The sequence below is a fragment of the Astyanax mexicanus genome, chromosome 1 (genome assembly GCF_023375975.1).
Source record: "Astyanax mexicanus isolate ESR-SI-001 chromosome 1, AstMex3_surface, whole genome shotgun sequence".
Classification (NCBI taxonomy): Eukaryota; Metazoa; Chordata; class Actinopteri; order Characiformes; family Acestrorhamphidae; genus Astyanax; species Astyanax mexicanus.
Window position 1 is genome coordinate 36644476 of NC_064408.1, and position 21062 is coordinate 36665537.

Below are 21062 nucleotides of genomic sequence, written 5' to 3' on the forward strand. Positions count from 1 at the left end.
TATTTGAAGATATCAATGCTTAATCCTCCTATTTAATTTGTCAGGAATAGCAATGGTATTCCCGGGTTAATTTCACCTGGTTCATTTTTAATTATCCAAAATATTTCTGAAACCAAAATAATCCTAACCAGAAGAGTAAATATTTAATAACTAACTCCATTGCTGATTGTTCTATCAACATTTAGTACAATAGTGTACAATAGAGGTAATAGTTCAATTAGGATAATTCACTTGTTTTTCCATTTAAAAAAATCTTACTTTTTTTTTTTGTTTTACTACTTTGTTACTTTTAAATGACCAACACAATATTTTTTACATATAAATGAAACATAACATTACAATTTCGTTTTAGTTTTAGTTTTTGCAGGGGGTTGTTGCAAATATGAAATTAACCATTTTCATGTTATATGTTAATTATACAAATAAAGGCAAGCTGAAGACGTTTCATACAGAAAAAATACTTTTACTATCTTACTAAATGGGTCAATTTGACCCGTAACGTAACAGGAGGGTTAAGTCGATGCACATTTATTACCTTTGTACTGAATGTAGTTACAATTAATGTGCACCGATATAGTAATTGTAAGCTCATGTTGTGTTTTGTTGCTTTCTGTTTTACAGCATCCAACACATGTCCAGGCCACTCCTGACCCTTCACGGTTTGGCCAGTGTGGTGTTTTCAAATGCCCCTGCTTCAGTTTTGACACTGACCAGCGATTTAATAACAGCCTACATCTACAAAACCATATCAAACAAGCAGTCGAGAATAACGGTATGGGGAAGTATTTCTTTAAACAGAGAGAGAGATATTGATTTTATTGGCTATAACAAATAAACATGTAAATGTAATATCTTGAATCAACAAATGCACTTACATCTTACACTCAATTGATGGGCATAATGAGTTGAAGAATATTAATATTTATAGGCTTAATTGCATGTTGTGTGCATTTTGGTCTTACAGTTTCCTTCATCTCTAAACTGCACACCTACAGCACACTTTTATTGTGTCTATTGCAGCCATACAATACTATGCAAAGACCAGTTCAGACATCATGTATCTCTGTGCAGCAGTGCAACCAAGACCACTATAGCAGAAGTGTTTAATCCACAGACTGTTGCTACTTCTGATGCACGTCCAGCTCCCCCTCTGCCAGCTACTCCTGATACACCTTCTCCCAGTTCTGGTCTTGCTTCCTCTGTGCATGGTATTAATTATATTAATTATTATATTTTCTCTCAGGAAAGTTCAGCGTGTTGAACGTGTGACTGATGAAGGAGATAGAATGGGCAACGTCTCCTTTGAACAGGTGTGAGGGTGTGGATGTGTGTTTTTTATTTCGGGTTAATTTAACTGGGCCATTTAAAATGTTTTACTGTTGTGGTTTGTTTTCAAAAGTCTGAATTGGGCTGAAAAGATAAGTTGACATTATTTGAAATTTAAGAGAGCTGTTTTGTTACGTTAAGGCAGAGATTAGTCAACAGAATGACGCTGACTACAGTCTTCAGGCAAAAATGCTAGCCATTCCTACAGTAATCAGAGATTGGGGATATGATTGAAATAATAAGTGCCAACTCAGATTAATAGAATACCAAAATAGTAATTGGTTGCAGCCTTAGAATGTTATCTGGTCATTTTTTTCAATTACTATAATTTTCATGAATCAAAATCTACATGCTTCTATAATGTTTTTCACAGATGCCCCTTATTCTCATAGATACAGTTCTGGAAGAGGGTGACAAACTTTTTTAAAGCTGTCACTGGTTTGTCGTCTCTTCCGGGACATTGTTTGGACAACAATCATTCCGGGCCCGGGCACATTTCGAGTGGCTTGACAGTAAGCATGATATTTCAGTACAGTTAAGATGTTTGTTTTCCCTTAGAAAAGGAATTACACTCACTGATTTTAAAATCATTTTAAAATTCTTGATTTTTTTAAACCTACAGGTGTAGTGCCATGAAAACATCACAGTGCTGCATGTAAAGACGAGTTTCGCAGGATGTACGAACTGCAGTGCTGCCAGAACTGTCAAGAAACTTATAAAGACTGCATACTGGGTATGTTTGTTCTAAATAAATTTTGATAATTTTTTCCTGAGGTCAGAAATTGGTACGTCAATATATTTAAGGTATTGGGGCTTGAGAGATTGTTACTTTGTGAAAGTGTGTGCTTTTACTTATATTACAGGCTACGTTGGGCATGGGAGACGAGGGGAGCTTGTGGCATTTTACAGCGAAAACGAGCACCCTGGATTCTGCAGCCAGCTTCATGAGTGGCTGGGTGTGTGAGTGGCTGGGTGTGTGAGTGGCAGGGTGTGTGAGTGGCAGGGTGTGTGAGTGGCTGGGTGTGTGAGTGGCTGGGTGTGTGAGTGGCTGGGTGTGTGAGTGGCTGGGTGTGTGAGTGGCTGGGTGTGTGAGTGGCTGGGTGTGTGAGTGGCTGGGTGTGTGAGTGGCTGGGTGTGTGAGTGGCTGGGTGTGTGAGTGGCTGGGTGTGTGAGTGGCTGGGTGTGTGAGTGGCAGGGTGTGTGAGTGGCAGGGTGTGTGAGTGGCTGGGTGTGTGAGTGGCTGGGTGTTGCATTTTTAAATAAAGACTTCTGTATTTGTTTGACCAAAGCATGTAACCAAACATTTTAAAGGCTAGTGTGCCAATAAATGCCAATAAAGATATTGTATTAGCTTGGACAAAGTGTTTGTAAATGGAGTTAATTTCCCTGGGAACTACTGTCAGCCATACAAAATTGGGAGAGGAGAAGCAGGAAAGGGATATTATTATTATTATCATTATTGACAAAATAGCTATGTATACATATGATATTTTAATTTCTGAAACCACAGCATTTGATATATTGTACTCTATCGTTATACACTATCCAGCATACCATTATTACCACCTGCTTGTTTCTGCTTCTATTATTCTTTTTTTTTAGCTCCAATTAGCATCTAGGACACTTTAGTTGCATAATGGTTTACTGGTGTATAATATACAATAGGTATAAAACACTGTTCACTCTATTAGACACTTCTACCAACAGCTGCTTTACATTGTGACTGAAAAGTCAGAGACAGAATCTTTAAATCTGTTGCTGCACAGTTTGTTGCTCATCTGCAAATTCTTCATCAGTGCCCATGGGATGCTGCCTACTTGATGCTGAATACAGGACGCTGCCCACATGATGCTGGTTGATGGAGCATTTCCTGTCCAGTAGTGACAATGAGGTGTTTAAATTCTCCAGAGGCACTACTTTGTCGGATCCACTCATACCAACACAGCTCTTAACACCACTATGTCAGTGTCACTGTAGTGTTGTGAATAACCAACAAGCCACATAATAGCTGCTCTGTGGTGGTCCTAAATTGTATGCTATACAGTGCAGCTGTGTCATTCTCATCTGTAATATTTTCAGCACCCTGTTGACAGTGAAGATGCAGAATTACTTCTAATATCATTATTATATATTAGCTATGACTATGACACAAATAGCCTTCCCCCTGCTGAGTGGTGATAAGAAGCACTCTGTCTATCTGTAATATGAAGTATAGAGCATTACAGTACAGAGAACAGGTGTGATCTAACAATCAAACACTTTAATAATCAGATGCACCCTTTGACCAGCCTCTACCAGTGCAAAGCCATGATTGATAATGTGCTCTTTATTTCATATGGAACATAACCAAAAACTGTATATCGTAAGTTTTAACTTTATATAATAAGTAAATAATGATTCCTATGATAGCTAATCAATAATTCTGGAGATATTTACCAGTCTAAAATAAATGTATAAAATCTACACACTCTGGCAACTAGTTTAACAAATTTAAATGTAAGGATTAATGCAGTGAAATAATGGCTTACTCTGCTGGTGAGTGGGACAGATTAATGTATAATGTATTGTGATATACAGGACAGAGGCAATTGATCTTTTGGAAACAGCAAACCGTTGTATGCAATTATTTGCTTATTGTATAAAATAAAGGAGAAATGGCACATGTGATGAAAAAGAAGAGCAAGAGTTCCCTCTGTTACACAGAATGAGTTACCAGCCTCATAAACCACAAGTTAGCAGCATGCCATATAAGAAAAACAATAAAATCATACACTTTTAAGTTCACATGATTCCTTATGTATTACTTTATTTACAATGTTAAACCAAAAATGAATGAGAAAGTGTTTCCAAACTTTTGGCTGGTACTGTATATATAGCCTATTTTTTGTGATATCTGTGCATTACACTACAGCATGTGTAGTGCTGTAGCCAAGGCTACGTGGTGGAACTACTCACAAGATATGCGTAAATTTAGCGCAACATCGGCGTTATATGCGTATTTCACGTGGCACACAGTGCTTCTTGAACAAAAAAGTAGGGGGGTTGGCGTACAAGAGCACATGTGGGCGGGGTTGGATGTGGGCGGAGTTGGATGTCCAACTCCGCCTTCCTACAGGCTGCAGCGAGACGTACTTGGCTCATTTTACACATTCCTACACATTTTTAAAACATTTCTCACTACATTTCACACATTTCTCACTCATTTACCTTCTCACACATTTTTACTCTTTTTTTTTTAATTACACATTTCTTACTAGATTTTACACATTTCTCACTCATTCTCACACATTTCTTTACTCATTTCTATCAGGGCTTTTCTCACCATGTGCAGTTTTCCAGTTTTTTTTTTTCAGGGCCGGAGCTGCTGGACTACCTGGACTGGCTGGAGGAGCACCACCCCTTTTTCCCCAGACCAACCGGTCGTGTCGTTTTTCACGGTAAGAAACAGCTTTTCTACACTAATCTCACATGTCTCCCACCACCCCCGCCACCCCCTGTGTATCTATTCAATACATTCAGTTCAAATATACTGCAAATATGTGTAAAATATCTGATATTGTTGTTTACAGTGCCCGGATCGGCTCCAACAGTGGCGTTCGTGTTCCTCAGTCCATCTTTTCCCGTGCATGGACCGGATGGAACGTCTCAGCGCCTCTACTTCCCAGCTACCGGTGAGTTTCTTATTTTCCCTTCTTTAATCTGGTTCTCTTTGTACATGTGCAGCTGTACCTGACTGATCAGTAAATGAGTGGCGATGGGTTTAAGCAGCACTGATGGGGTTATTTGTGTTTTTCTGTTTATTTGCAGGCCTGTTCTACCCCTCTTTCTTCCCGATCGCGTGGGATGACAGGTTCGAGAACTGGGTGTGGCGTCTGCGCAGCCATCTTGCACACCTGTGCTTCTTGGAACTGACCTGGAGACTCTACCTGAAGACCAGGTTTGCTTTTTAAATAGACTTTATTAAAGATTATAGCATTACAATATCATACAGTGAACAGTTAACCCTCAATTCCCTCATTACATAGATATAAAAATTAACATTCCAATACAATAAATTCAAAAACTTAAATTTCTTACTGTACTTTTTCATTTAAAATATTCCAGGAATAATATTTGTTTTGTCTTCTGTTCATTGTCGTTTTTCTTTAGGTTTGCCACATCACTGATATACTGATAATAGTAAGAAATCATACCCTTTTAAAGAAAACTAAATTTTAATAATCATAGTCTTGGAAATACATATTTTTTCTTTACCTACTGCAGTCCATACTGTGTTTATGGAGTCTCAGTTAATAAAGCATATATCTGTTATTGCTGGCTAAAATACTCTTCATTATTAGATGTGTGTACAAACATACAAATAAACACAATAGACGCCATCACGATATCAAAAATTATTGAGGTCATGTTCTTTTATTGTACGATACGATAATGTAAAGTAATTATTGTGACAGGCCTTAGTCACAGTATTTAATTAGTGCTTAGCTTTTAGTTAGTTTAGTTTAGTTTTTAATTGTGTTGTACTTCCTTCTAAACATATTTTTGAAACATTTAGCTTTTTATGCAATTAGATTTTAAACCATAAGCAGTAATGATAATCAGCGTTAAGTGTAAAAAAAATGGTAAAAGGTAAATATTTTTAATGAGCTTTTGAAGCATTAAAATTAGCACTTTTAAATAATGTCTAGCTTTTTAACATTAAACATTTAAAGTTATTATAATGTAAAGTTATTATAAAACATTACATTTAACATTTTTAAACCGTTTAAACATTTAGTCAAAGTCAAGTCAAAGTCAAAGTGTTTTTTATTGTCATTTCAGCTATATACAGAGTACACAGTGAAACGAAACAACGTTCCTCCAGGGACCATGGTGCACATAAACACAGTGTAGACAGAACAATAAGTGCAACAGTACAAAAGTGCAGACAGACAATACAACACCATACAGACAAAGAATAATAAATAACAAGACAGTGTGCAAATTTTGCAGTGTGCAAAAAGGACCAGGTGAGGTAGTAATTACTCTATTACACAGTGTGTAATAGAGTCCAGTGAGGTAGTAGGGTTTTTAGTGCTTTCCATTTTCTGGGGTAAGTGGGGTAAGAGTGTGTGTGCATGTACAGAAAAACCATCAGTTCAGTCTCTGCAGTTAAGGAGTCTGATGGCTTGGGGGTAGAAGCTGTTGCAGAATCTGGTCGTGCTGGACCGGATGCTGCGGTACCTTCTTCCCGAAGGCAGGAGGGAGAACAGTTCGTGTGAGGGATGAGTGGGGTCATTCACAATGCTGGTTGCTTTGCAGATGCTGCGGGTGGTGTAAATGTCCGTGATGGAGGGGAGAGAGACGCCGATGATCCTCTCAGCTGTCCTCACAATACGCTGGAGGGTCTTGCGGTCAGAGACGGTGCAGGTCCCAAACCAGGCAGTGATGCAGCTGCTCAGGATGCTCTCAATGGTCCCTCTATGGTCCCTCAGGATTTAGCTTTTTAATAGCATATTTTTAACAAATGTTGATTTCTTTTTTGTTGTTATTGTTAGTATTTATTTGTCATATTAATATTAATAAACTTTTTTTCCACCTATATTTTGTCTCATGTCTTTTATTTCTCTTTCCTGTTTGTACACATTAGCTACTCGCTACTCCAGCGATAGACAGAGAGAATGATTTACAGATCATATGATCTGCTGTTCTGGTTTTGTGGCCATGACTTATTAAGGCATGAGAACAAGATCCTAATGCATGGGAACAAGATAATCTGGCATAAAACAATTGGTGTATATTGTCAAGAAGAAGCACAAAAAACCTAATGTAATTTTCAAGACTGTACAAGCCAGAATCACACAATCTGAAGACTAAAACTTTCTCAAGTAAGAACAGAGTTGCTATTTTGACAACTGTAATACATTATAATAAAAGTAATACACAGAAGAAGAAGAATATAAGTCAAATAATGAGACAGTTGAACATTGCTTAAGCCATAACTTGACCAACGGCTCAAGTTATGGCTTAAGCAATGTTCAAGCAAAGCAAGTCACAGAGAGTTCAACAACTGACTCTGAAAATCCAGGGCATAAAAGCATCCTAATGAGCCCTAGAACGAGCCTCAGTTGTAGTTTTGTTCACAGATGGGAGGCACAGCCTACAGGGTCTTGGCAGTGGCATGAAAGCATATGTTCAGGGCCATGTGTAAAACCACAGGAGGACAGGAGGGGGAGCCATTTTTAATTGCACATATACACTGCATGCCATGAGCCATGCATAGTAGTTTGTAAACGTGCTACCTCTGGGGACAGCTTGTGAGTGTGAATAAACATTGATTTCTGTTTCTATGGCAAGATCATATGAATTATCATAGTTTGAGTGAGGCCTGATAGTGGGTGTCAAATTTCTAGAGTTTTGTAGGCATTTAACATTCCTCAATCCACAGTGGGACATTTGTACCGGGGATACATTATAGAAGGCATATCACCCACAGTGGACAGCACTTTGGGTGGAAATGATCATGACGGGCCCATTCCACACTGTAAAACAGGGCAAGAAGCCCAGGGAATTTTCTGATTTCTGTTGAAGGACCTAATCACTTACTACTGTTGGAACATGTATTTGTGGTGAAACCTGCTCTGAACCAGCCTAAGGTTGAAGCTCTAGCAATAAGCTGTGACCTGCAGTGGTGCTTTTATTTTTTATAATCATCAGACTGGAAAAGAATGAGAAATATTCTCTAAATAGGGAGATTTCCTAGTCTTGGACTGCACAGCATTTTAAATAAAGAATTTAATTCCAAAATGGAATTTGAATGGATTAGGTTAAAACCCTGTCTGGGAAACTGACTCCTCCAATGCACAGTCGCACATATTGTGTACAAATGAAGAAGCACACACCACTCTACAGAACAATTGTTAAAGAAGAATAAAGTGAAATGGCCAGATCAAAGTCCCGACTGGAAGAACCTGAAGCCAACATTATAGAGGTAAAACTGGTCAAATTTGGAGAGGAGAATAGGCTGAACTTCTGTTCTGTTGTGCAGGATTAATGAACTGTTTCTGTAAAAATTTAGTAGTATAGTAAGGGCTGCACAAGGAGGCCACACTAGAAAGAAAAGTTTTGCTTAGTTTTGTAGCTCACTGATATGAAATATTAAAATAACCAAATCTAATATTTTGGTTAAATTTATTTGATTTGGTTTTCCTTATTGCTTTTTAGGACTTCGAAAATCGGATTAAGTTTTGGGTAAAATGTATGCAGACATACTGCATATACAATTGTAAAGGGCTGTGTGATGTCATAGGCTCACTGGGGTAAAACAGTACTCTGGACAGCATTTTTAACTTCAGCTGTTCTTTTGGAGCATTAAATTAAAATCATAAAAATATTTAAGACAGAAACATTCTACTTCTGTACACACTTTATTATGGTTGCTTTTTTTTTTTTTTTTTTAGAAATTATCTTGTTGTGGTGTGTTGCATGGGTGAGATGAGTTATGCTCCTTTTTATTTTCCTGTGAATAATGTCGGGATAGTTATCACGATATAATTAATTTCTTTAAATCTCAGGTGTCTTTTTTGGCCAGCCGCACTACCCGCTCCGGCCTTTAGATGGCGCAGAGTGACTCAGAGCAGATTAGCATTTAAAACGTGTACCGGTTTTTGTTCTTATTTAGGAGGAGCTAAGGTGTTCTGAATAAATACAGAAAAAAAGTTAAACATAATCAAAAAGATATATATGAGATCAATATCTGTAAGATATATAAGTATATAAGATAAATATATATATATATATATATATATATATATATATATATATATATATATATATATATATATATATATATATACTCTCTTTTTGGATACATGCAAAGTATACTATTATTATATGAAAACATAGTAATTTTTCACAAGGGATGTTGAGCGTTGTACATTTTACTGAACTCTTTCTTTAGCTTTTCTAATATAGTGATAACTAGACTGGATTCATAAACAATTTGATGGCTTCACAGAAGGCAAATGTTAAATTGGTATTTTTTACATAATACATAAAACTGACCTTTTCACCTATATTTCAAGCAAATTATTGCTAATGTCATGTGACTTGCACATTTTTGTGCCTGCGATTGAATTGGAGGATAAATGTCAAGATGGATGCATCTAAAGGTGTGTGTGCCCACTCCAGACCCGATGACATAAATGCTTATCCACAAAGTTGTCCAGAAACCGTGTCTGCTCTTAAACGAAAACCAGTAGCTCTGATAAATCTGTGTGTAATAATTTCTCTGAAACATTCTGTTCCATATTAAATTATGCTCAGATATAATATTACAATGTCGGTTAGCAAGCATTGACACCGTTTTTTATGTTTGGGTTCAGAATTAAGAGATATACAGTATCTGTGAATCTGTGAGAGCAGTGCAAATCACGGAATCAACTTCCAGCACCTTAAACAACGAATGGGTTCGGGAAGATAATAAATAGCGTATTTGGCTCCATCTACAGGTCAAAGTGTGTAATTACCTGATTGTTTCCTTCACATTACCGTAATTATCCACTTAAAATCGCAAATAACATCGAATCAAATCATTTTACAAGCAGGATTTCTTTCACTTATGTAATAATGTCCTAGTTGTGTACAGTGGAAAGCTTCCCATTTTTTGCTCTCGCATTTTATGTACACTTTTTGCGCCCTTTCTTGATTTGTACATTTCCTTATTCAAAAAAAAAAAAAAGTATGGAAGCCCATTCCCACCACCTAGTAAAAAAAAAATTCTAGCACTTTTTCTTATTATTAAGTAATTAACTGCTCACTATTTTTGAGAGAGTAAGTCATTATTTTGTTATACTATCTCGTTATTTTGAGATAGTAAGTCCTTTTGAGATAGCCAGTGTGTTTTTGGGGGAAAAAACATTATTTCAAAATAATGACTTCTTAAAATTATGAATTACTATTTTAAAACAATGACTTACTATCTCAAAACAATGAATTAGTATCTCAAAATAATGAGTTACTATCTCAATATATATATATATATATATATATATATATATATATATATATATTATTGGGGGGGGGTTGTAAATCGCTTAAGTAATATTTAAATTATAGAATAATAGCTATAATAATAATTATAATAATAACAATAATAATAATAATAATAATAATAATAATAATAATAATAATAATAATAATAATAACGCCTATTATTATTATTATTATTATTGTTATTATTATTATTATTATTATTATTATTATTATTATTATTATCAGACTGTGCGCAAATCTTGCGGAGGGTTGATGGGGTCGTTGTCGTGTTGGCTTTGTCACGTCAGCACAGGCTGATGACGTAGCGACATCCGCGTCGTCTGGAAAACATGGCGGAAGTGGAGGACGTAAATAAACCCCTGGTAAGGTTTAAAGACGCTGTTTTTGATTGTTATTAAATATTTTGCTGCAGTTCTCGGGTTCTGAACTCGAGTGTGATGAGTGAGCGAGTGTGGTCAGCCGTGAGCTGCGGCGCTGTGTGTGTTAGTGAGCTGGTTAACGGCGGGTTAGTGTGAACATGCTGATCTGACTGACTGACTGGCTGACAGTCTGGAGCCGGACCTGATCTGAACCCGAGGATCTCATACAGATGAACCTATGAAGACTTTACTCTATTATAAGACACTGATACTCACTGATTGATACCCGGCGCCTAAGCCCAGAGTAGCCGTTTTACTTTGAGATGCTTGATTAGCTAACCTAGCATAGCTAGTTAAACATCTCAGGACCCGGTGTTGTGTCGAGTTGTGCCACCTTGTCAAATCGTGCTACACTAGTGTATATTTATCTGTAAAAAATACAAAAAAGCTCCATAATAGAGCATGTTCCCAGCAGAAGCTACAGTAGACGTAGCTAGCTAGTATATTTGGATAGCATAAATCACTGTATCATGGTAAAGTCATGAGAATGAGAGGTCATCACAAACTGCTTTTGTTTTTTTTTTTGTTTCTTTTTTTATAATTATTATATTTATTATTATCATTAATTTCCATTTACACTTTCGTGTAATGACAGTGAGTCCATTTTCAATGCAGAAAAATAAGCAAAGAACAAAAAAAGATTTATTATAAAAAACGCGATAAATAATCAAAAAGTGTAGGTTAGCTCATGCGCAGTGCCTTTAGGAAGCACGTATCAATGGGTAGCATAACTCGACAGAACACCGGGTCTGTATCCTGTTCTAGCTCTGAGTTAGCTAGCGTTGATATCCTGGTTCTGTATTCAGAAAGACCCAAACTTGTGAACCTGGGTTAGTTTAGCTAGTTTATCTAGGGGTTTCAGCTTGTATGGGGAAAACACAAAAGCTGCTTTAGCTGCAGGACAGTTCTGGGGTGCGTTTCCCGTACAACGACGGAGCCTAGCATTGAACTAACGTGGTACGATGCATCGTTAAACTAACTAACATCTGAAGTACGACCGTTTCCCGAAACCATCGTACTTTGTTGGTACCACAGAAGTCTGAACTATGTTGGTTTGAACCACCGTGGTCTTAACTAAGGTGTTTCCAGATGTGTTCGGCCAGACTTTCCCAGCAGAAAACGTGCAAAACTCACAATCTTTAAAATATTATGCCAAAAATATGTTACTAATGTATCATTTAGGCTATTTATATTGTAATTATCACCAGAACATAACGGACAACAATACTATTAATAAAATAACAATGAACTGCAAGTAAAATGTAGACAATAATTGCTATATATTCATTATTATTTGTAACAGACAGTGTTACTTAAAAAAAACATACACATATTTGCTATTGCAATATTTTTTTTTAAATAAAATAATCACCATTCTGAAGAAGTCTTATTAAAATGAGACATGAGAAATGTGTTACTCAGTTGTTCAGCAGAGCGCCTACGACGTGCAGCGCGCGGTGTTCTGTCGAATTGTGCAACCCATGTGCGCCCATGCGTGGAAACATTTTTTATTTATTTAATGTTTTTTATGGTAATTCTGTTCTTTTTGGTTGCATTAAACAACCAGAAACCCCTTGCCATTATTTCTGAGTATTACAAATGCGTAAATGACAGCTGATGATAATGAAAGTAATTATAAGTTAGCAATAATAAAAAAATAAGGTTTATAATCACCCTAATAACCCAAAACTGTCTCCTGATATTTTGATTCAGGCTTTCCAAATATTCTACCGAAAGCATGTTTAAATATGGGGCTTTTTCTAGCAATTTTATATTTAAAAATTAAATATGCACTAGGATAATACGGTTTGACAGGGTAGCAAAACTCGACAGACACCGGATGGACGCCTAGTTCGAATCCCAGTCGTGGTTTTATTCTCTTAATGTTTTTTTTTCATAATGGCAATTAATGTTATTATTTTTTTACATATATATTAATGTAGCCTACATATTTCTACGTATTTCCTGTAATATATTATTTAACAAATACTAATTGATAACATTTGTATAGGCCTAGAAACACGTTGTATTGGCTAAATAATAAATTTTCTTTATTCACACTCTGTCTGGCCCTGTTACCTGCAGAGGATAATTAGGTAATTCAAAACACCTGCTTATTGCATATCTTATTCACAGAGTGCATATAGCACAATGGGTTTAAAAAAATAATTATTAACTATTTCATAAATGTTCACAGCACAAGTTATCTTTACTCAAGAGATGCCTGCTTGAATAATTGGCATACATCTTTCCAAGACTGTAAAATACATTTTAGCTAAAGAGCACTTCTCTTTTCACTACACTGAATTCATGTTTGCCAAATAAAGCTAAATGTTAAAGACATACATTAAAAAAGGACTGAATTTTATTATTTTACCTGGGCGCACATGGGTAAAAGTGAAGTGGCTCAATTAATGTAATTAACACAAACATAAAAAAAAATAGGTACACTTGACATCTTAAATCCTCGTGCAGCAATATTAATGTGATTTATCAGCTTTCTGAATCCTACCGTCCATCGTCTGCACTAATAACCAGGAACTAAGCTCCTAACGACAGGTCTAGAGCTGTAGTTGGAACGACGCAGCTGAACCACGGTAGTTGCGAATATTCGCTGGAACCACGGTTCTGGGAAACACCTGAGTAGCTTAACTAAGGTTCGCACTATGCAAGTTACTAACGTGGTTACCTCCATAGTTCCAACCACGCTTTTGGGAAACACCTGCGTCGCAGCTGCATCGTCCAGACTATGTAAGTTGCTAACGTAGTTAGCAACTACGCTTTTGGGAAACGTACCCCTGATCAGCTCTGGTCCAAAACACTAACCTAGCTGTTGTGAATTTAGTCATATGTCTTTCGTTGGTTAGTGTCTTATTTAAAGTGCCAGTGTGTGACTCTACCTCCACCAAGTGCTGAAGATATATGCAGACTGTACTAGTCTGACAAGCTCTCACTGAGTTGTTGGTCTGTATGATCTGTTGTTTTCTATAAATTATACATAAAACTTACTTTTTTTACCTATTTGTCAAGACAGCAATGGAAATTGCCGTGTCTTTTATTAAATGGTTGGAAAAATTACAAGATGGAATTTAAGGGTCTCTGTGCCACTCTGAATTTGATGGCATAAATTCTAATCCAAGAAGTTGTCCAGAAAGCCGTGTCCTAAGTTGTTAAAGAGAGTCTTCTCTTTTTAGTAGAAAATTTCCACTATGAACTTTCCACTATGCAAACTCGCACAGCTCCTGAAATGTGTCCTTACAGTGGAACTCTGCATTATATGAGATAAGTGATTCACGTCCTCGTCCTTTGCTGCGGTAAAACTGCGACTAGCGCTGTCACTGTGATGTTTATTAACGTCATTAAAACAGATTTCTTCAGGTATTGTCTTATAAATATTTACACGTAACTTATATCTCTCCTAAAAAGCGTTTATTTTGGTCAGTAACACTCTTGTGTTTATTTACTAGCAGCGTAAATTACATGTATTTGCTTAGGTGTGAGTGTAATTAGGGGAATCTGTACCAGGTGGCACCTGTGTGGCATTAATGTGGCATTTGGCCCCGCCCAATATCGGTATTGGCGATCGGCCTATCGTGGTGAAAGGCGATCGGAATCGACCCCAAAAACACTGGTCGGCCCATCTCTACTTATACCAATGAAAACCCCAAAATCAGTATCTCAGAAAATTTCAATATTATATAAGATCAACTGGTACATTGGGCAGTGTGCCAAGTCCTGCTTGAAAATGAAATCTGCATCTCCATAAAAGCTGTCAGCAGAGGAAAGCATGAAGTGCTGTACAATTTTGTGCGAAAGCACTGCACTGATTTTAGACTTGATAATAAAACACAGTGGATCAACACCAGCAGATGACCTGTCTCTCCTAACCATCACTGATTGTGGAAAGTTCACACTAGACCTCAAACAGCTTAAACTGTGTGTCTCTCCACTCTTCCTCCGGACTCTCTGAAATGTAAAATGTACTGATGGTCAGTGATGGTTTGGAGAGCCATGTCATCTGCTGCTGTTGGTCCACTGTGTTTTATCAAGACCAAAGTCAGTGCAGTATTTTCCCGGGAAATCTTACAGCACTTATGGTTCCCTCCCTTTAATTTTCTAAACTCAGATTTTTGGATTTTTATTGACTGTATTTGCTGAGCTAAACGATTAAAATAGATCACTCTGTGTTTAATACATCTGTATAATATATAAAGTTTCACATTTTGATCTAAATTACTGAAATAAAGTAACTTTTTTCATGATATTCTATTTTTAAAATGCACTTGTAATGTCTTGTTAACATACCAGTTTAAAGAAGTATTCTTCTTATCCAGCTTCCCCACAATGGAGCTTGTCGGGGTTGTAATTATTGTCACATTGTTGTGTGTGAGCAATCACCCTCTCCTGGATTTGCCTGCAGATTTGTTCTTCTGTAGCTACTAGTGAGAGACTATATAATATACACTGGTTATATCACAGTAGTTTCATTTATCTTCTGTATTATTTTAACAGTAGGCATATCAGAAATGCACACAAAAACATAACACTTTAAAATAAATAAAAAAATAATCAGAATAGACTAGACAATCATCCATACACATCAAACAAACTCACAGAAACATAAAAGCCTTCTTATTCATCTAATTTGTTTTTGTGTGTGTTCAGTTTGCAGGGTTGTCTGATGTGTCGATTGCAGAGGACATTCCAGTAGAAGGAGACATCGCTGTGCCACTGAGCTCTCGGAATGCAGACGATGAGATTTCCACACTGGACGAGCCTGTAAAGGACACTATCGTAAGTTTTTTTCATAAGCATATATATGACCAAGGCTTCATATTTCACAATTCAGATTAATCATATCACTGCTAGCATATTTGTTTACTAAATCGTCTCATATCTAATTGGCATTTAATGTCTTATATTTCAAATAAGCCCAGTCAGCCAGGTTGCTTAAGGGCATGTGCACTGTGGTTTTTAAATTATAGGGGGAAAAGTCCTATTTATTCTATTTGATCTTGATAAAGTAAACACAGTAATGTTCTCCTGTGTGTTTAGTAGACAATTCATTGGTTTCAGTGATATAACAAAGTGTATCCTCTGCTTTGATCTTTAAAAAAGTCCTAAATGAGGTAAAATTCAGAAAGAAAGAGCACTCAAACATGAAAAAAACATAGAAAAGATTAAAAAAAAAGGGATTGCTTGTATTGATTTTATATACACACTAGCAACACCAGTGAGTGTTTGATTAATTATTTTGTGTGGGTGTGTGTTTGTGTGTTTTGCAGTTGAGGGATTTGAAAGCAGTTGGTCAGAAGTTTGTTCACGTACTTTATCCAAAGAAAAGCTCTGCTCTGCTTCGTGACTGTGAGTAAACATGTGTTAATTACAGTCACGCTGATCTCAATCACTACTAATCTAGTTGTCGTTTAAACTTTCACATAGTTTAAATATCTTATCTATGTATGTCTCTCTCTCTCTCTCTCTCTCCAGGGGATTTATGGGGGCCTTTACTGCTGTGTGTTACCCTGGCACTGTGAGTAAAAAAAAACAGTATAATAGTCTAAATTATACTGTATTACAGAATACATGTATATGTATTTATATACTGTAATGTACCTACACATATTTATTGCAGTGTAGTGTGTGGTATAATACCTACAGTACCTACAAGTATTAAACTGTATTATAGTATAAACTGTATAACTGTATGTACTGTATACATGTATTACTGTACAGTTGTGTAGCATATACATGGTTTGCATAAGGATGCATATGAAAGCAATGTATGGGCATTTGCTGTTAATATAATATATGTACTGTATCATTCAGATATATTACTCTGTGTGCGTGTGTTTTAGGATGCTGCAGGGTGGATCAGCTGACAGTAAAGATGACGGAGGGCCGCAGTTCGCTGAAGTGTTCGTCATTGTCTGGTTCGGCTCCATCATCATCACCCTCAACTCCAAACTGCTGGGAGGAACCATGTGAGTAATATGATTAATCCCATTCTCCCGCAGCACTACATCACTGGCTTTATAAAATGTGGAACAGCTTTATACTGTGTATTGGGGCTTCGCTTACTTTGTGTCACTTGTGTTTTTTTCCCTATTATCATTACTATACTCTACATATTACTCTCATGTTCTATAAACCAGTCGGACTGACGGACTTGGTGTGTTTGTGTATTGTGTGTCTGTAGATCATTCTTCCAGAGTCTGTGTGTGTTGGGTTATTGTATCCTACCTCTGACGGTGGCTATGCTGGTTTGTCGGCTTGTACTCCTCGGCTCGTCAGGATTGGTCAGTTTCATCATTCGGCTGGTTGTGGTCTCCGCCTCCTTCGGCTGGTCGACATTCGGTACGGTACAAATCAAAGCCACCTCTGTGCACATTTACACAGTCAGCTGACATTCTTGCTCCCTTGAGCATCCAAAAACCCCAAACTTTCTTTCTTTTGTTTTTGCATTTTTGTCATACTTAAATTTTTAGATTATGAAACAAACATCAATATAGAACAAATATAACCTGAGTAAATATTAAAAACACTTGATGATTATGATGATTATATATATTAGGGGGGAAAAAAACTATCCAACCACTTTAACCCTGTGTGAAAAAGTGTTTGCTTAGTGTTTAATTAACTGTGATTGTCTGGGGCTGCTTTGCTGCTTCAGGAATTCTGCTGTTTACCAGGCAATCCTGATGGAGAATGTTCAGCCATTTGTTTGTGACCTCAAGCTCAGGCGTACCTGGGTTCTGCAACAGGACAATGATCCAGAGCACACAAACAAGTCCACCTCTGTGGCCTAGTCTAAGTCTGATTGAGATGCTGTGACATGATCTTAAAGAGGCTGTTCATGCTGGAAAACCCTTTAATGTCTTCTGAATTAAAAACAATTCTGCAAAGAAGAGTGGGTCAAAGTCCTCCGCTTGTTTTCAGTTGTTTGTTCAAGTGCTTTTTATATTTACTCAGATTATCTTTGTCTGATTTTAAAGTTTGTTTGATAGTCAGAAAAACATTATTATGACAAAAAAAAAGCAAAAAATGAAGAAATCTGTAGAGGGGCAAATACTTTTTCACGCCAAATGTATCAGAGTAAAAGTATTAAACTCATCCAAAATATTTAGACAAAATAATACTCCAATAAATACAGATACAGATGCAGTATTTTAGTTCTTAGGTGCAGTAGTGAATTACATTTAGTTCCTTACTACACATCTCTGCTTGTAAAATAGGGAACATTGTATATCATTCTAACATTGCTAACAAATCTAACATTCCTGCAGTTGAATTAACAGATTTTAAAACAGTGAAATATGAAACATTAATGCTGGGACAGCTTGTTTCATCCAGAGTTTGTTCGGTTATATGAGAGAACATCAGTGTTTCTGATATAATTCTCTATTGCACCACCAGATGGCATCATGCCACCGTGCAGGAACTACAAACAGATCAGCTCTCTGTTTTTCCCGCTTTAATAAAGCTTAGAGTAAATGACTGTTTCCCTCTTTCTGTCCCTCACGCCCCACCGCAGCGCTCTCCGCTTTATTGAGTGGAGGGTAAATTGCAGTGTGTGTTGTCAAGAGCAGTGGGGTGGCTGATATTGGATTGGCCGCAGCAGATGTATTAGTGCCGCTGTGGTAAACACTGCTGTCATCTCGGACACACTCAGACACTCTTTAGTCAGGGCTGCTTTTAGCTGTCTGCCACATGTATGCACTGAATCAAATCAGTCCATTAACACCTTAAACATCTTTAAAAGCTATAGCTAGCACTGGGGATGTCCCCGATGTGATCATGTGATCGGAAATCGGGGCCGATCACATAATTTTCAAAGGTTCGGAATTGTGTGAAAAAGATCCACATCACTGATTTAGCAAAAAGATAACATTATATTATTACTCCACGAGTTCACTATAGAATCTGCTGCACACGCACACGAGAATGTCCATGCAGCGTGCTTACACTGGCAGCGACAAGTCCCTCATTTTACACAAGTTTGTTTGTTGTGGGTGTTTGTGGCCGCTCGATCTGTCACGCTGCTGAAGGCTCTCCCTTTCTCTGTCTCTCTCTCTCCCTCTGTCTCTCACCCACACACGTTTGCACACACACACACATACACGCTGTTTCTTCTTTGTGGCAAAACAGCATTTACTACCAGCATTTAAAAAATAAATCATCATGATCTTAATTGATGATTGATTACAGAAATTTAGTTTTTTTTTTTTTTTTTTTTTTTTTTTTTTTACTTTTTTTAAACTTTTTTTTCAATTATAGTTCTCCAGCACCTAGACTGGAGCAGTATTAACGTTAGCCACTAACCACAGCGCTAGCTCTTTCACCGTTCAGAGGTGAGTATTATCGACCTGTAGCCTGCTGCTAACCCCGGCTAGTACAGCTGGAGCAGTATTAGCATCAGCTGCTAACATGCCGCGCTAGCACTTTCTCCGTTCAGAGGTGAGTATATCGATATCGGACTGTAGTCTGCATGTTTACCTTGTTAAAACATGCTACGTAGGACGTACCGCTAGCTGATAGTGCCCTGGCTTACCGAAACACTCTTCAGTGTAGCTCTGTCAGGCGCCATTTACTAGCACTAAGCGCTGCAGCTAACCACAGTTAGCGCTGCTGCTGCTATCTGTGCTGTTGAAAAAATTGCAACTCTAAGCTTACTGTAAATCAACGGAAGCGCTTTACTCACCCAAATAAACAGTTTTCATTAGAGAAATCTGTGTAGAGTAACATCCAGTGCTTGTTTGACTTTTTTTTTAATTACAGTTTTTGTTTACTTAGCCCGTTTAGTACTTGTTCCTTTTGTGCTAAAAATCTCAATAATCATTTAAAAATAATAAAAAAAAATAATTGTTTAAATTAAAAAATTGCATGTTTTTTTTCCCCCCTGCAGCCTCTACAGCCTTCCTCGCAGACAGCCAGCCGCCCAATAGAAAAGCTCTAGTGGTCTACCCTGTGTTTCTCTTCTACTTTGTGATTGGCTGGATGATCCTGACGTTCTCTCCATCTCAGTAACTGTTGGCCAATCAGCAAACAGGACACAAACCGAAGCTCCAGCAGGCCGGATCGGTGTCAGGCCATGATTGGATGGGACAGAGGGAAGATTTGGTCTTTTTTTCTTGGAGGTCCAAAGGGAATGGACGATCCACCTGCTTTCATGAATTCCACCAGGCTTTCTTATACTTTGCCCTCATCCCTCTTTCTACTGGGTGGTTGGATGGACAGATGGAGGGAGAAGAAGAAGACACTGAGCAGAACTGGTGTTTGATTTTCTGCTTCTCAGCCCACATCTTTCTACTTTCATACTAATCATTAAAACTAAATGATCATAGAATGTGTGTGTGTGTGTGTGTGTGTGTGTGTGTGTGTGTGTGTGTGTGTGTGTGTGTCTGCCTGTTGAGGACCCTTTTGCATGTCGGCATAGTTCATACATGGCTGTAGTGCCACTTACATTATAGTGGTCACACAGTGTACAGCAACACAGGTCTGTGTGTGTGTGTGTGTGTGTGTGTGTGGGTGGGCGTGTGTGTCTACGTACAGTTTGGTGTCAATGTCTGTGAGCAAAGAATGTATAAAGCTGCTTATCTGAGCAGTAAGAGTTTATTTGTTAACATTAGAATAAAGACAAACAATTTAACAGTCCATTTTGTTGTGTTCAGTGTGAATGCTTAACTCCTGGAAGAAGCACATTAAAGTCATTCTATAGAGTAAATCAGGTAATCTGTTGGTGGAATTGGACTAATCTGCACATTCTGACCATTGGCCTTATATTACAGTAGCTTGCAAAATAATTCACGCATCTTAAACTTTTTTTTTTACATTTTGTCACATTACAACCACAAATGTATTTTATTAAGATTTAAAGTGAAACCAACACAAAGTAGCACATAATTGGGAAGTGGAAACAAAAATGATACATGCTTTCCTAAATTTTAATTAAATAAAAGTCTGGAGGGGCTTCGAGTGGTCCAGCGGTCTAAGCGCTGCCACTATGATCTATGGAGATTGCAGGTTTAAATCCTGTTTATGTAGCTTGCCATCGGCTACCGGAGCCCTAAGAGAGCACAATTTGCCATGCTCTTTCTGGGTTTTTCTCACCATATCACTCCAAAGGGTAATGTCCTCAGCACAAAGCGTCTGTGAGCCGAAGTACCGGGAACTGAGTCACTGCGCTCGAAAATAGGCGGTAGCTGACTTCACACGTATCGGAGGTGGCATGTACTAATCTTCTCCCTCCTGGTGTTGGGGAGTCCTAATGACTGGGTTGGGAAA

General features: G+C 37.5%; 1 protein-coding gene and 1 long non-coding RNA gene across 2 annotated transcripts; both read left to right on the forward strand.

Moving 5' to 3' along the window:
* The first annotated feature begins 4468 nt into the window (after window positions 1-4468).
* On the forward strand, window positions 4469-5583 carry LOC111191795 (uncharacterized). Its single transcript, XR_007425278.1, has 4 exons — window positions 4469-4763; window positions 4896-4997; window positions 5134-5263; window positions 5476-5583. It is a non-coding gene; the product is annotated as an uncharacterized LOC111191795 (long non-coding RNA).
* A 5058-nt stretch (window positions 5584-10641) lies between these two features.
* On the forward strand, window positions 10642-20432 carry yipf6 (Yip1 domain family, member 6). Its single transcript, XM_007256410.4, has 7 exons — window positions 10642-10721; window positions 15444-15572; window positions 16064-16142; window positions 16269-16311; window positions 16637-16762; window positions 16978-17135; window positions 19684-20432. The coding sequence occupies exons 1-7, from the start codon at window positions 10689-10691 to the stop codon at window positions 19803-19805; spliced, it is 690 nt and encodes a 229-aa protein (XP_007256472.1). The 5' UTR covers window positions 10642-10688; the 3' UTR covers window positions 19806-20432.
* Window positions 20433-21062: the final 630 nt, after the last annotated feature.